At 36.9% G+C, this 14608-nt stretch overlaps 1 protein-coding gene across 1 annotated transcript in view; it reads left to right on the top strand.

Annotated features, from left to right (window-relative positions):
- PRKN (parkin RBR E3 ubiquitin protein ligase) overlaps nucleotides 1–14608 on the top strand; it is a 1305989-nt gene that overhangs the window by 890801 nt on the left and 400580 nt on the right. The window contains exon 7 of the mRNA XM_025422695.3: nucleotides 3407–3543. Within this exon, the coding sequence (XP_025278480.1) occupies nucleotides 3407–3543 (137 nt within the window). The remainder of the gene's footprint in view (nucleotides 1–3406; nucleotides 3544–14608) is intronic.

Genomic DNA, 14608 nt, shown 5'->3' with positions numbered 1-14608 from the left:
GCAACTCCCTGCGACTCTCCTGTTTCCTTCTTTTCCATAATTGTGTAAAAACACACTTGTGGTTTCTTTGGTCCATGATACTCTAGCTTCTCATGGTCGCACTACACACCCTATGTCTGGGAAGGAACTCTCCTTCCAGGGACTTCCATGTTCCTCTGTCGTCACGTGCAGTGCTGAACACATTTTCATCTCTAGGGCCCAGTGCCCTTCATTTCTTGCTGTTTGGTAAGATGCTGTTTGCCTACTTTTAATTCCAAGTGAACATTCTCTAAAGCCCTTTCTGATGTCTCTAGTATTTTCCTGTAATAATAAGGGTCATTGATATTATGGGTATGTGCAATGGGTATGTGTTAAGGGCTCTCAGGTCCTGGTCACCACGTACTTCTGAATGCTGCCTTAGCTGCTGCCTTGTGCATTTGCTGTTACAATTCAAGGGGAGTGCCACGAGATGTTCCGTGGACCACCCAGCTGCCCTGCATTCTTCCCTGCTCCCGCGGGCAGCAGCAGCTTCTTGCCATCCTGGTGATTGTGATCAATTAGACCTGTCAACTTGGTCCGTTAGCCTTCCCACCTAGATCTCAGTTCAGGGAGGTAGAAGTGAACTGGTGAGGCTGAAGCTTAAATTGCAGTCAGATTCTTCCCCAATATCCCCAAGAGAATGGGCTTCATTCTGCGGGAACCAGAGTCTGTATTTCCAGAGGGCCTGTGACTGCCTTGTGCTGCTCTCTCTATAGCTGTGTGTGTGTGTGTGTGTGTCTGTGTGTGTGTGTGTGTGTGTGTGTATTGGAGCGAGGGGCAAGCTGGACTACTCTGTCCTTTACTTTGTTGAGCGTGCTCCTCCATGCCCAAATATTGGGCATCTAAAACCCAATGGTGGGCTCCTGAATCTCCAGAGGTTTTCCCTTACACTGTGGCCTCTGGCATAATTACCATTTCTCTGTTCTAAATAGTAGAATGCCATCAATAAAGCAGAACAATTGATGTTCTGTGGCTGGTCTTCATGGCGTAAGGTTCTTTGGCACCATATTTTAACTGAAGGGCAAATCCACAAATGTGTAGTGCTGTGGAAGAGAACATATGGAAGAGAACTCTTTCCATCTTTCCTTAAGAAAGATGGGAAAGAACACACTTGCCAGGCCAATGGCTGCACACCAGGTACCTTAATGTGTCTTTGGGACACCGTGGCAGTTACTCATGTGTTGATTTCTGCAGCTCTCTAAGTTTTCTTTTTTATTTTTTCTGCAGAGTAATTACTAAGCTTTCTTTTTTAACCTTGTTATATATAGGAACATTTTTATGAACGTTCTAATATTTTTCTCCAGTGCTTCCATGTGTTGATAGCAGGTTAGGGCTTAGTTGACCATGTTGCTAAAACCAGAACAGCGAATATTTTTCACAGAATTTCGCTATGAGGACAAAGTAAAATCCAGCAGTTGCATAGGGTCACCCAGAGTGAATAGAGTATGTGTGCCCTTGCGCGCGCATGTGTGTGTGTGTGTGACCCGCAATAGAAATGGGAAAGTGTTGTATTTTATCGTCTTCAAGCAGAATGTTATTAGAAGGGAAGAGGTTGAAAGTTCAGAACACAGTCGATGCCTAATTGAAAAAGGCTCTGGAAATGGGAATGATGGCCCTGAAAGGACTTCAGTGGGTTCAGAGATGAGAAATAGAAACATATGAAAATGTTTAGCGACACTTTTGCTCAGCTTATGTTGACCATTGTCCTACAGACCTGTGATATTAAAATACCGAGTTACTTTTTTTTTTCCATTTTGTTTTGTATTAGGTATTGCTTTGAAATAAGTGGGGAAGTAGAATTTCAAAAACCTTTTAATTGTTAAGAAATTATATTCCACTAATATTAATGTTTAATGTCAGGTTTGTTTTTTTTTTTTTCTGGGGAAGGACTTTTCTATCTCTTAAGGATCATGTATGAAATAAAAAAATATTTTGTATTTTATTGTCATTGTTTAGAGAATCAGTTTATCTAGATAAGCTCCAATGATTTTCTTACTAGTAAAACAGCCTTGGGGCTGATGTGAAATTAATATATTCAATTAGTCACTTTTTTTTTGGGTCATAAAATCATGTGGTTCATTTGCTAACAAAAATACATGGTTATATGGGAGATTTTTTCCCCTATAAAACATTTTAAGGGAATACAAAAATTTTAGAATATATATATATATATATATATATATATATATATATATATATATTAGTAAGCTCCTAATCTTAATTTAATAAATTGGATAATTGAGTGGGGTGAGGGGGTGACATGATAAACAAAATCTTATAGAAAGGAATCTGCTAGGGATCCCTGGGTGGCGCAGCGGTTTAGCGCCTGCCTTTGGCCCAGGGCGCGATCCTGGAGACCCGGGATCGAGTCCCACATTGGGTTCCCGGTGTATGGAGCCTCTTTCTCCCTCTGCCTATGTCTCTGCCTCTCTCTCTCTCTCTCTGTGACTATCATAAAAATTTTTCAAAAAAAAGAAAGGAATCTGGTAGATTATTTTTATTTCAGAATGCTACTTTTCTGCTTGCCAGTGAAATATGAGTGCCTGTTCAACCTATCTATTTTGGTAAAACAGTAATTTTTCTTATGGCTTAAGGGAAGTTCAGATTTTCTATATCATCAAAATTAAATTCAAGGAACATTTATTTAAAACCTTACAGAGCCTGGTACTATGAGAATATCAAAGTAAAGTAAGCCCAGTGTCTACTTCCAAGGAGATCATGGTCTGTAAGAGAAGAAACATACCAATACTCTGATGTAATTATGGATCAGTAAAAATATATGTAGGTATATGGGGTGATTCTTAGATTAATTGTGAATTATGAGGCTTCTAGGAGACTTCTACAAAGAGGTTATATCTGAGCTCAGGTTTATTTTTTATTTATTTATTTTTAAAGATTTTATTTACTTATTCATGAGAGACACACAGAGAGAGGCAGAGACATAGGAAGAAGCAGGCACCTGGTGGGGAGCTGTATGCGGAACTCGATCCTGGGACACCAGGATCACACCTTGAGCCAAAGGCTCAACCACTGAGCCACCCAGGTGCCCCTGAGCTCGGGTTTAAACAGTTGATTGGTAAAGATATTAATATAAAAAAATAAACTTAGGAAAATCAGTGTTTTAGATAGTTGATGAAGTGCATCCAGTTTTTAAGATGTAGCTTATTTAAGATATATATATATATATATATATATATATATATACACACACACACACACACACACACACACATACATACACACACACACACACACAATGCTGAGCAATGCTGGTCTTTACACAGAGCATGCCCTAAGCAACCTGATGGGATTACGAAGTGTTTTAAAACTTGTGTTGCCTTTCCACCCTTAGAAGTACTAGAGGAAATGTCTTTCTTTTTCCGTGCAGGAGCCCTGTCCTGGTTTTTCAGTGCAACCACCGCCATGTGATTTGCTTAGACTGTTTCTACTTGTACTGTGTGACAAGACTAAATGACAGACAGTTTATCTATGACCCTCAGCTTGGCTACTCTCTGCCTTGTGTGGGTAAGTCTGGCACTTTTTTTTCCTCCATTTTTAATGCTGATTAAGAACAGAACTATTGATGCAAAACTGTCTTACATAAATTCAATCCCTGACTGAGGGGTTGAAAATTCAAGTATCTATTTGATCCCTGTTGAGCCAGAAACAATGTTTGGATGGCAAAAATATAAAGCACTAAGGTATGAAGGAATTAAGTTGAACTAGAAAATATATCACCTGCACAAAAGTATGGAAAACAAATTTTAAAATATTATTCAGCCAATGTACACAAAGTAGGTCTATGGATTCACCCTGGATCTAGAGAAGCACTATCCAGATTTCTAAGTTGCATTCCCTTATTGTTAAAAATTTTGAACACGTGTATGTATATATGAAAGACTGTATATTTAAGAAAAAATTATAAAGAAGGAGATAAAGCTGAAATATTTAATATTTTAAGTATTTTTATCTTTCAATATTGCAGAACATTCTTTACTTGTATTATATTGCTATTGTTACATGTTTTATTTTTAATTGAGGTGAAATTCATGTAACATACAACTAGCCACTTTAAAGTGTACATTTCAATGAAATTTCATGTTTTCACAATGTTATGCAATGACCATCACCTCTGTCTATTTTTGGAACTTTTTCATTACCCTAGAAAAATTTCAGTATCTCGTATTCATTAATAATCACTCCCAATTTCCCCTTCCCCCCATTTCCTGGCAACCACTACAGGGCTGCTTCTATAGATCTGCCAATTCTAGATACTTCATAGAAAAGGAATCATATAATATGCAACCTTTTGTGTCCTCCTTGTTTCACTTATATAATGTTTTGGAAGTTGGTCCAAGTCATGGCCTGTATCTTCATGCCTTTTTATCACTAAATAATATTCCGTTATATAGACATACTACAATCTGCTTATTCGTTTATTTGTTGATGGGCATTTGTGTTATTTCCACCTTTTGGCTATTATGAATAATGCTGCTATAAACATTTGTGTACTTGTTTCTGTGGACACATAAGTTTTCATTTGTCTTAGATATGCACATAGGAGTGCAATTGCTGGGTCATATGATAATTCTATGTTTAACCTTTCGCGGAACTACCAAACTGTTTTCCATAGCTGCTGCACCATTTGCATTACTATCAGTAACTTTTAAGTGTTTTTATTTCTCTAGATCCTCTCAACACTTGATATTTTCCTGTTTTGTTCTGTTTTGTTTTTAATATCCACCCTGTTAAGATTGAAGTGGTATCCCAATGTGGTTTTGATTTTCATTTCCTTAATGACAAATGAAGTTGAATATTTTCCCATATGCTTATTTGCCATTTGTGTATCTGGAGAAATTCCTCTTCAGGTCCTTCGCTTGTTTTTAACTGGGCTGTATGTCTTGTTGTTGATGAGTTTTAAGAGTTCTTTGTGTATTCTGGATACTAGACACTTATCAGATATATGATTTGTAAACACTTTTCCTATTCCGTAGGTTGTGGGTTTGTTTTTTTTTTTTTACTTTCATGATAATATCCTTTGACACACAAAAGGTTTTAATTTTGATGATATCCAATTTGTCTATTTTTTTCTTTTGTTGCTTATGTTTTTGGTATCAAAAATAAGAATGTGTTGCCAAATCCAAGGTCATGAAGAATTAACCCCATGTTTTCCTCTAGTAGCCTAGCTTGTATGCTTCGGTCATTAACACATTTTGAATTATTTTTAAAATATGGAGTGAGATAGGGATCTCTACCTCACTATAAATATATATATATATTTAATGAATGTAATGTGAGTAAATATGCTTCACTGTGAAAATTGTGGTTTGAAATTATGTGATTCCTTGATTCAATGGTCAGATTTTAAGCTTACTTATTTATAATACTTCAATACTTATTTATAATACTTATTTGTAATACTTAGTGTTGATCAAAACTGAAAAATATACCTCAAAATTATTTCACATTTCCAAATGGAAGAAGCTAATTGCATTGTTGACTTTGTAAATTATGACATTCATTTTTGAATTGCATCTGCCAATAATGCAATGGTTTTAATTAAGATTCATATATGTGTCAATATATTGTTAAGTAAAATTCACTGGAAGGTATTGTGCTTTCATATTTTAACAAAAGCATTCAAAATTCAATGAAACATTTACTTGCAGATCGAAAGATTCTGTTTTTCATGTGATAACTGTATTGACAAACTTTTTTCCCAAAACTATATAGCATGTAAACATTTCTAAGTATCCATTTTCTTCTCTTCAGACTCAAGGCTCTTTTAAAAATCAGTTTACTTCTCACTTATTTTTAAATTTTAAGCCTTTTGTATTCTAGGAAATTTCAAATGTACAAAGTAAAGTAATAATAATAATAATAATAATAATAATAATAATAATACAATGACTGCCCTTGTACACATTAGTCAGGATTTCTACTATAACAAGTTGTTTCAGGTTTCTCTTGTAATTCTTGCTACCTTTCATTTTTAGTTTGGAATCCTTTTAAATACTTTTTGTGACTCGTACCTACTTCATTGCTGGTTATTTGAACATAATCCTCTGTAAAACCTTGCTTTAGTTTTTTAGAATGCCACTTACTACCAAGAACTTATCTTCCCTGACACCTCCTTCTTTAAATGCTTAACCATGGAAGGCGAAAGCTGCATATTTGTGTATCTTGTTATTAAAAGAAAATGGATCTGGAATAGAGTAACATGTGTTGTAGCAGATCCTGATGACTAAAAGTTTTCAAAAATATTTAAAGATATTTAGAATATGAATCTGTTGGTAAAGAAATATTTATAAAAGCTGATACATAGGCCTGCACTAATCTCCACACATTAGCAACATTGACTGCTCCTCTTTGTTATGGAAACGCTGCAGGGAGAGTGCCCTGTGTGGTGTGTATTTAAAAGCTCAGTTCACAAAGTTACCGTGCTCCATCCCCTTCATGGTGAACTGAATGAACTGGCCTGGCCACCACTGTGGTCATGTGCTGCAGGTTGAATTAAATGATACCACCTTTTAATTGTGTGTGTGTGTGTGTGTGTGTGTGTGTGTGTGCGTGCCTGTTATGTCTGTGTGTATGATAGCTGAAATTGACAGAGTTTTATGTAAAGTTTTTCTACTCTTTGATTTTTTTAAAACTTTGGAAACCAGGAAAAAAGTAGGTAGCAAATAACCACAATCTGAGACAAGTTAAAAATAACCTACTGACTTTCAACTGTGTAGTAAAACTTTCTACTCTATGCTGTATAATTCATTTCAATACTTGTTTCTTTTTATCTTCAACAGTGTTTTAATATATATCTTCAAAAGTTCTTAGAACAAAATACAATTCAGTTTGTCACAATATTGTCATGTATTATTTAGCCTTTAACTGTGACTCAAATTAGAAATGTTCCTCATCTTATATGAAAAGAGGCTTTCAAATGTTATTATAGAATTTTTTTTATTTTAAAGAGACGAACTGGATTGTCTTGAATCCTTTCTCAACAAAGACTCTCTATGATTCTGCGCTTTAGGACTCCCACTGTCCCCTCAAGACTCCCCCTTTGCAATTCATTTCATAATGTATCCGATATGCACAACAGGGTATAAGTTCCAGCATCAGCTTGTACATTAAGTGTTAGGGAAGACTAATTTTTCACATTTTAAATGATACCTATATAAACCCTAATATTACCCCCCCCCATAAGCCGATGAATAATTTTGCACATATCCTGGGTATACACAATCAGAGAAGTCAAATTCAAATCCTGGCTCTGAGACTCGCCCCGCTTGTAATGTAGGGCAAATTACTTACTCTTCATGTGTCTGGGTTTCACTTTAAGGTAAAATAGAGACATTGAAATAGCACCTATTTCATATATTGTTATGTAAATGAATTTTAAAAATGCCATATGAAGTGCCTTTGCATTAAATGCTTAAGTCAGTAAGCACATAGTGAACACTGGTTTTTGTTATTTTGGTTGCTTTGTAAGCATTGTCTCTACAGACAGTATATGCAATTTTTTTTGTGTCTGTATGTGAACAGTCATAAAATAACATATTCCCATTCTTTAACTGTAGATTGGTATTTCCTATAATTCAATACATGTATCAACCATTTACCAAGCATTTTTCCCCTATCCGTATATCTGGTTTATTTGACTTTACCTTGATTCATGGAGCATGGAACAAGACACCTAAAATAAACTAGAAAAAAAAAAAAACAGAAATAGAAAATCAAGGCTTTTCAAACTATCGATAAAAATAGGAGATTATCAGGAACAAGAATTTATTGAACTCATATACTATTTCCATGGCACAGCCTTCTTTCATGGTGGGGTTAATTAAAAGGTTGTATCAATGGGAAAAATTTTATATCGATATCTATAAATCTTATTAATAAAACTTAATACTGTGTATGAAAAGCAAAAATGGCTAATTCTATAATGGAACTATGAATGTGTTGCAAGGACAGCTTGTTATTACTCTAGCAAGGCTAAAATTCTATGCCAGATCTGTTTGGCAAAGAAGGTGCATTGCTGGTCATTTGATTGTGGTTCCGTAGAACATTTCCTTGATGGCTCTTGCCTGACCTCAACAGTCTTCTGTAAAATCTATATCTCAGAGGCCCCAGTGGTATCTTTATCTTTGGTTTTTGAAAGGTTAGAGGTGTTTTGGAAGCTTAGTGTGTGTCTGTGTACTCATTCTTTTATTGTCCATTGTTTTAGGCTGACAGAATATTGTTGATTTCTCTGAAGAGTTCTCCATTTATCAGTTTAAAATGTCTTGACAAATGGTTTCAGACCCTTGTGGTGTAGACTAGCCATTTTTGGATTACAGTTTTTCCCAGAAAAATTAGAACAAGATTTATTTAGATAATCAAGGGGCATTGTATTCCTAAAGCCACCACTTCCTTTCAAAGACAAAGTTCATCTCTAACCACAAAGATGGTTACTCTGACACTGGAATTCACAGCTTTAAATCGTTCCTTGCCTTTTCTGGCCTCAGGGGTCTGCATGAAACTATAAATAGGACAGATTCATTGGTAAATATGTATTTGAATTTGCTGGGTGATTGTGTTCCTACTTTAGCATAGACCAGAGGACTTTTTGATGCTCCCCAACTAGAGTGGATTCTCCTGATAGGACGGCATGGGTACTATTCAAAACTACCAGGAAACAGTTACCTGTATCTCCTGCTTAGATACATCTGTTCAAGATACTCTTCCACTCCATGAGTTAAAGCAGTTGTTTACCCCTACCCTCCCCCAGTCCATAAAAAACAGCCTCTCCCTCAAATCCATTACTTACTAGCCTTGGAACCTGGAAAACAAACCATTCACTAGTGTTTGAATTGGTGACATTATGAATGGGAAAAATGACATCAGTTTTCTGTCAAACTTTACATAAAAGAATAGAGACTGTAAGTAGAATTAGTAAACTATTTTTCAAACTACAGTGACCCTGTAGAAGCCAAAAAAAAAAAAAAAGGCTAGATGGAACATTTATTTCTATTGCTAAATGACCCATGTACAGAATATCTTGCTAACAGTGTCTGTGTAAATTCACCATTTCTGTATAAATGTCTAATATCTCTCACCACCAGATCATAAGTGTTCTTTTTTCCATAATCTAGTCTATCAAGCGTCTTTCAAGATCATTAAACTAAACCCCTTCAAAGCTCAATTTTAGATAGACACATTCTTCAAGGTATGGATGCTTGACAAAGAACCAACCTTTTTTATTGTCATAATTATGATGATGAACTGGTTTAGACCCTTTTGGGTACAAACCCTGATTCCTTTGTTCGAGATTCTCATCTGACCAGAAATTTTTTTATGCTTTCTAAGAATGACATGCTAATTTTATTTCCCTGAAAATAAGAAGTAAGTGATGATTAGGGCTCTTACCAGGTACTTACTGTATACAAGGTGCCACTCTGAGTGCTTACATATGTATATCCATTTAATCCCCCAAAGACCTATTGGAATGGATGTTGTCATTCTTCTACTTTTATAGATGAAGCACATGAGGCTCACAGGAGCTAATTAAAGTACACATGATATTACAGCTAACAAATCACAGAGCTGGTATTCAGTGCCAACTGGTAGTGGTTCTAGAAAGTGTGTTCTTAATCTCTATATGAATAGAGAAGCCTATAAACCAGAGTTAAAATACTATACCTTTGAAAGTTCTGTGGAAAAGAACAGCAAGAGGAGAGTATCTGATTTTCTAGCACTTTTTGCATATTTAAACCAACAGTAAACTTGAAAAGTAGGAATTGTTCTTATTTCACAGAGGAAGAAGTAAAGCTTTAATACAACTAAGTGCCCAGGGACCCAGGAAGAATAGAGCCAAGTTATCGATCCAGCCATGGTAAACTCCAAAGCTCTCCATTCTCCATTCTCCCACCCTGCTTCTCTCTAAGCAGGGATTCTCAATCCTAGATGTACATTTCAGTTAAGATGAAGTTGTGGAAACTCCCGATTCCCAGGCCACACTTCAGTCCAATTAAAGCACCTCTGGGATGGCCCCCAATGTGTGTTAGAGTCTACAGGTTTAAAAGTTTGGAACTACTGAGGGAGTGAGCATTCTACAAGCAATAAGGTATTTTCAGTGGGAGACTGTAGCATTAATAAGTATAAAAGGACTCCCTCTGCCCTTGCCTATTTTGTCCACAAGCGATTTGATTTGCTAGGCAGTGTAGGTTTTTCAATAAACATGGATGGAGTTGAAAATAAGGTCAGCAAACACAGCCAAAATGGTCTATTTCCAGAGCCTCTTAGAAACCCTTGCATGAAGCTATGGGCTTTGGGAGAAACTTAGTAATTATTTTGAAATATTTGCTGTCTTTTTTTCTGTACCTGCTATTATGAGAATTCCATCTAGAAATTATTTTGAAATGCCAAACCACTGTCTGTATCTGCTCTTAAGACTGTCACTCACATGACTTGATGGGGCTGCATTAATTTAGATTGATTTATTTTAGAGTGCTGCTCTAAAATTATATGATGAAGACTGTGTAGAATGGATTTACCTCTAGTCCATTATGAGGAACACAGATTTCCTATAACCTTGGGATATCCGAGGAAATAATCTTAGTTTCTCTGTGACATGCAACTGCCACAGCCCAGTTGCCATCCAGGTACATCTCCTCTGTCCTCAGTGCTTTGCTTTTCTGTTTGTTTTGTTTTGTTTTGTTTTGTTTTGTGTTACTCTTCTCCTCTCAGGTCACATTTTGTAAAATTCCAATTTTCATATAACCTAGAATGACATTTCTCTTTTGCCTAATATGTCCACTCACCAGCTGCAGTCCATTAGGGCCCTTAGCATCTTTGTGGGCAACATTAGGTCAAAGCAGGTAGCCCTGGTCCTTTTTGAGATACAAATGCCTTCTTAATGCCTACATAGTCAAGAAGACTGGTTTTTCGACAGCTATTCAGGGAGCTAAACATGAAATGCAAAATAATTTTTTTTTGGCTTTTGAGTATTACTCTCCCAAATACACACAAATCCTCAAGTCAATATAATTCCCAAAACCACACTGAAAAGTAGGGAAATGAATTAAAAGATAAGTCACCAAAGAAGATAGCATAAGATCAATACACATTAAAAATTTAGCATAGTTACTAAAGAATTGCTCATTTAAAGCATAAAGTATAATGTGAGATGGACACACATTCAAAACAGGTAAGAATATAAATCTATATATTTCTAAAAAGCTATTTGTCAATCTATAATATGAGCTTTAAAATAGCAGCAAACTCTGAAGAAATCTATTTATGTACATTCTCTATATGTCTGTCTGACTCTGAAATACATAGCCTGTTCTCTTCCTAGCTCCCAGATCTTGAGTAATTGTGATAGATACCATGAAAATGGCAGCACCGGGATTTAGGAAGCTGACAATGTTGCAGTCCAAACCTGATCTTCTTTCTGCCTCAAAATTAATTGAAATTAAATCAAATTCACTAATTTTTCTGAGATTAATGCTAAACTTCTTTTCATTTTGGGGGTGAGTGGTGGCGATTTAGCAATTATGACAGTTTTCCTTTGATTCGGATGCATTAAGCTCAGGATAGTAGTATAACTTTTTAAAAAGCAACACTGAAATCACAGAATCAAGGTTTATTTCCACTCATATGTCATGATCCAATGTGGGTTGACTCTGGCACCTCTGCCCCATGGCATCATTCTGGACCTCAGATGCTGATTTATACCACCTAGTGCTTCTGTCATCCCCAGTGGCTTCTCAATCCCCACTGGATCTTCATCCACGCCAGCTGGCAGAGGCCGAGAGGGTGTGAGCCTCATACTGGAGATTTCAGCAACCAGGCCTGGAGATGTAACACATCATCTCTTCCTACATTCTTTATACTGGAACTGGGCTTCAGGACCCCCCCCCCCACCCTCCGACCACATTGCGGGGTAGGGGGCGGTGTATGTGTGTGTGTGCACACGTGTGCATGTATGTTTGTCTGTGCACACATATAGAGGAATGATGGTCTGGCTGTGTGCCCAGAAGGAAAACCAAACAAGGCTGCAAGCACATAGAGGTCTTAATGCTGGTGGAGGGTGCGGTGAAACGTACAATTACTAAATGATTTTTCTTCTGCTTACCTCTCCTGTCTTGCAACAGGAATAACAGTCAGGTAGCTTTATTATAAGGAGTGACTGGTCCATGGACAAGGACCAGAAAAAGAGCCATAGACAGAATTGATGGTGTTCAGGAGCTCGTTCTAGCTAGATCAGCAGGCACTGTCTGTACTGTCATCTGTTTGGCCTTGGAAATGCCTGCTTCAGTGGGTACAATGGACTTCCGCATTTGTTTGATGCCTATGTCTTTAGTGTTTTACAGATGAAACGATTCTATACACTGACCGGAAATGGTGCCAGCAGGATTGCTTCCTTTAGCTGTAGGAGGAATCCCATGTCCAAGGAAACTATGTCCTTGATCTTTACTTGACTTGGGTTTTTACTTTCCAAGCTGCTTTTCATCATCTCTTGCATCTTATTAAGTGGTTAAAAATAAAATAACATTTTAGAAAACATAAGTAAGGTGGGAATGCTTTCAATAGCCAGCAGAGAAGGCAAAAATAATTTCTTTCCACCTACTTCCACCCCGCACTGTCAAGAAGAGCATTCTACCTTTGTTTTATAGGGCGGAGAATAAATCATTTTTAAGTACAAATGTATTACTTACCCACAGAGTTCTAGAAAAAAATGCCTATAAGTGCTTAAGATGGTGACAGAGTTGTTCAAAACAGCTGTCTTTAAGCTTTCTTCTTCTTTTTATTAACACGTATATATCCAAATTCCTCTCCCTGGCCTTACTGGCAGTCAGCACAATTTTTGGGTCTGTGCACTTGGCATTATCTGTACACAGGGTGCTTTTCTGAAGCTGGAAGGATTATAATCATGTCAATAGAATATTAAATGACTTTTAAGTATATCCTTTTAAATGGCTTGATGTATTCTTAAATTTATAATGAAACATCTTACACATACACAACAGGCTTAACCACAGGTATATTGTTATAGATTTGTACCGTTATAGGGAACCTCTGGAACCACCAGGCACAACCTCGTCTCTCTTGCCTAGATCCAACTATTATCTTGACTTCTGTAATACTCACTCCCTTGCTTTTCCTCATAGTGTCAAGACCTGTGGATATACATCCCTAAAAATGGTTATCTATTTGCCTACTTTCAACTTTCAAATGGTTGCTTAGAAGGATCTGCCAAATCTCCTTCAACAGAAGCATCTAAATTCCAGTTATACCTCTAGTCAGAAAACCCTGAATACATGTGCAATGTATTCCAATATTCAGGATTTGCACTCTTCTCTTTGTTAAATATACATATAAATATTTAATATGTTTATTAAAAAATAAATATTAATATATTTATATATATTTAATCACACTAGATAGTAGCTGTGTTTATGTTTATCTCCCTCATCTCAGTTGCTTTCCGCTGTGAGCAGTTTTTATTCTCTTTTTCACCAGATAAATTCTAAGCTCACAATCAGAGGCAAAAAAAGTAAACAGTGACAGAGACCCTGAAGAGTCACTTGGGCAAATAGGGTTAATTTTATCACAGTTTGGTGAGAGTAAGAGTCTTATATCCATATTGTGAATTTTAAAAAGTACAGTTTGGGCAGCCTGGGTGGCTCAGCGGTTTAGCGCTGCCTTCAGCCCAGGGTGTGATCCTGGAGACCTGGGATTGAGTCCCACGTCGGGCTCCCTGCGTGGAGCCTGCCTCTCCCTCTGCCTGTTTCTCTCTCTCTCTTTCTCTCTCCCCCCTCCCTCTGTGTCTCTCATGAATGAATGAATGAATGAATGAATAAATAAATAAATAAATAAATAAATAAATAAATTCTTTAAAAAACAAAAAAAGCACAGCTCACTGTGTTAAATTGTTCTCCTTTTGTCAGTAATTCTGTGTACAATTGTCAACAGGTTTGCATTACATTTTTTGGTGGTTGCACCTCAGCTGTCTCGCAGTTTCTATCAGAGCATTTCAGTTGTTGAGAACCACCGAGAAAGCTGATTAGAGCTGCCAGTGGGGCTCTTAGCAGTATATCGTGCTCCAGATAGGGACCAAACCCTCTGTGTGCTCTCCAGTGTCCCAGGAAGTGGGAAATGTACTGTATCATCATGAGCTGCAGATTTCTGGAGCGAGCCACAATTTCATTCTGTAGAAACCAGGGACATTTGTGGCCTCTCAGTCAAGAAAACTTAAGTGTATTTGAGACAGACATTTCTTTGGATTTTAAGTCCACAATTCCTGATCCAGACAGGTGTTGTTTTCCTTCATGACTTGTGCCCTCTCCATCATCATCTACAGTGCTATCCTCAGTGCTTGCTGGTACTGTGTTCAGTCTTGTATGTTGTGTTCAGTCTTGTATGTTACGTTGGCCATGCACATTGCATGCACACATACACACGTACACGTGTACACACATGCAGTTACTGTGATAAAACTTTATTCTTCCTTACAGTGTGATAGCTTGTATTTTTTTTGATAGCTTGTATTAATGAGACGTCACACATAGAAATTACTATGAGCTGGTGACCTCCAACTATCTTTGAA

This window comes from Canis lupus, chromosome 1, assembly GCF_003254725.2.
Source record: "Canis lupus dingo isolate Sandy chromosome 1, ASM325472v2, whole genome shotgun sequence".
NCBI lineage: Eukaryota > Metazoa > Chordata > Mammalia > Carnivora > Canidae > Canis > Canis lupus.
The sequence above is the reverse complement of the archived record's forward strand: the minus strand, read 5'-3'. Positions and strand labels throughout refer to the sequence as shown.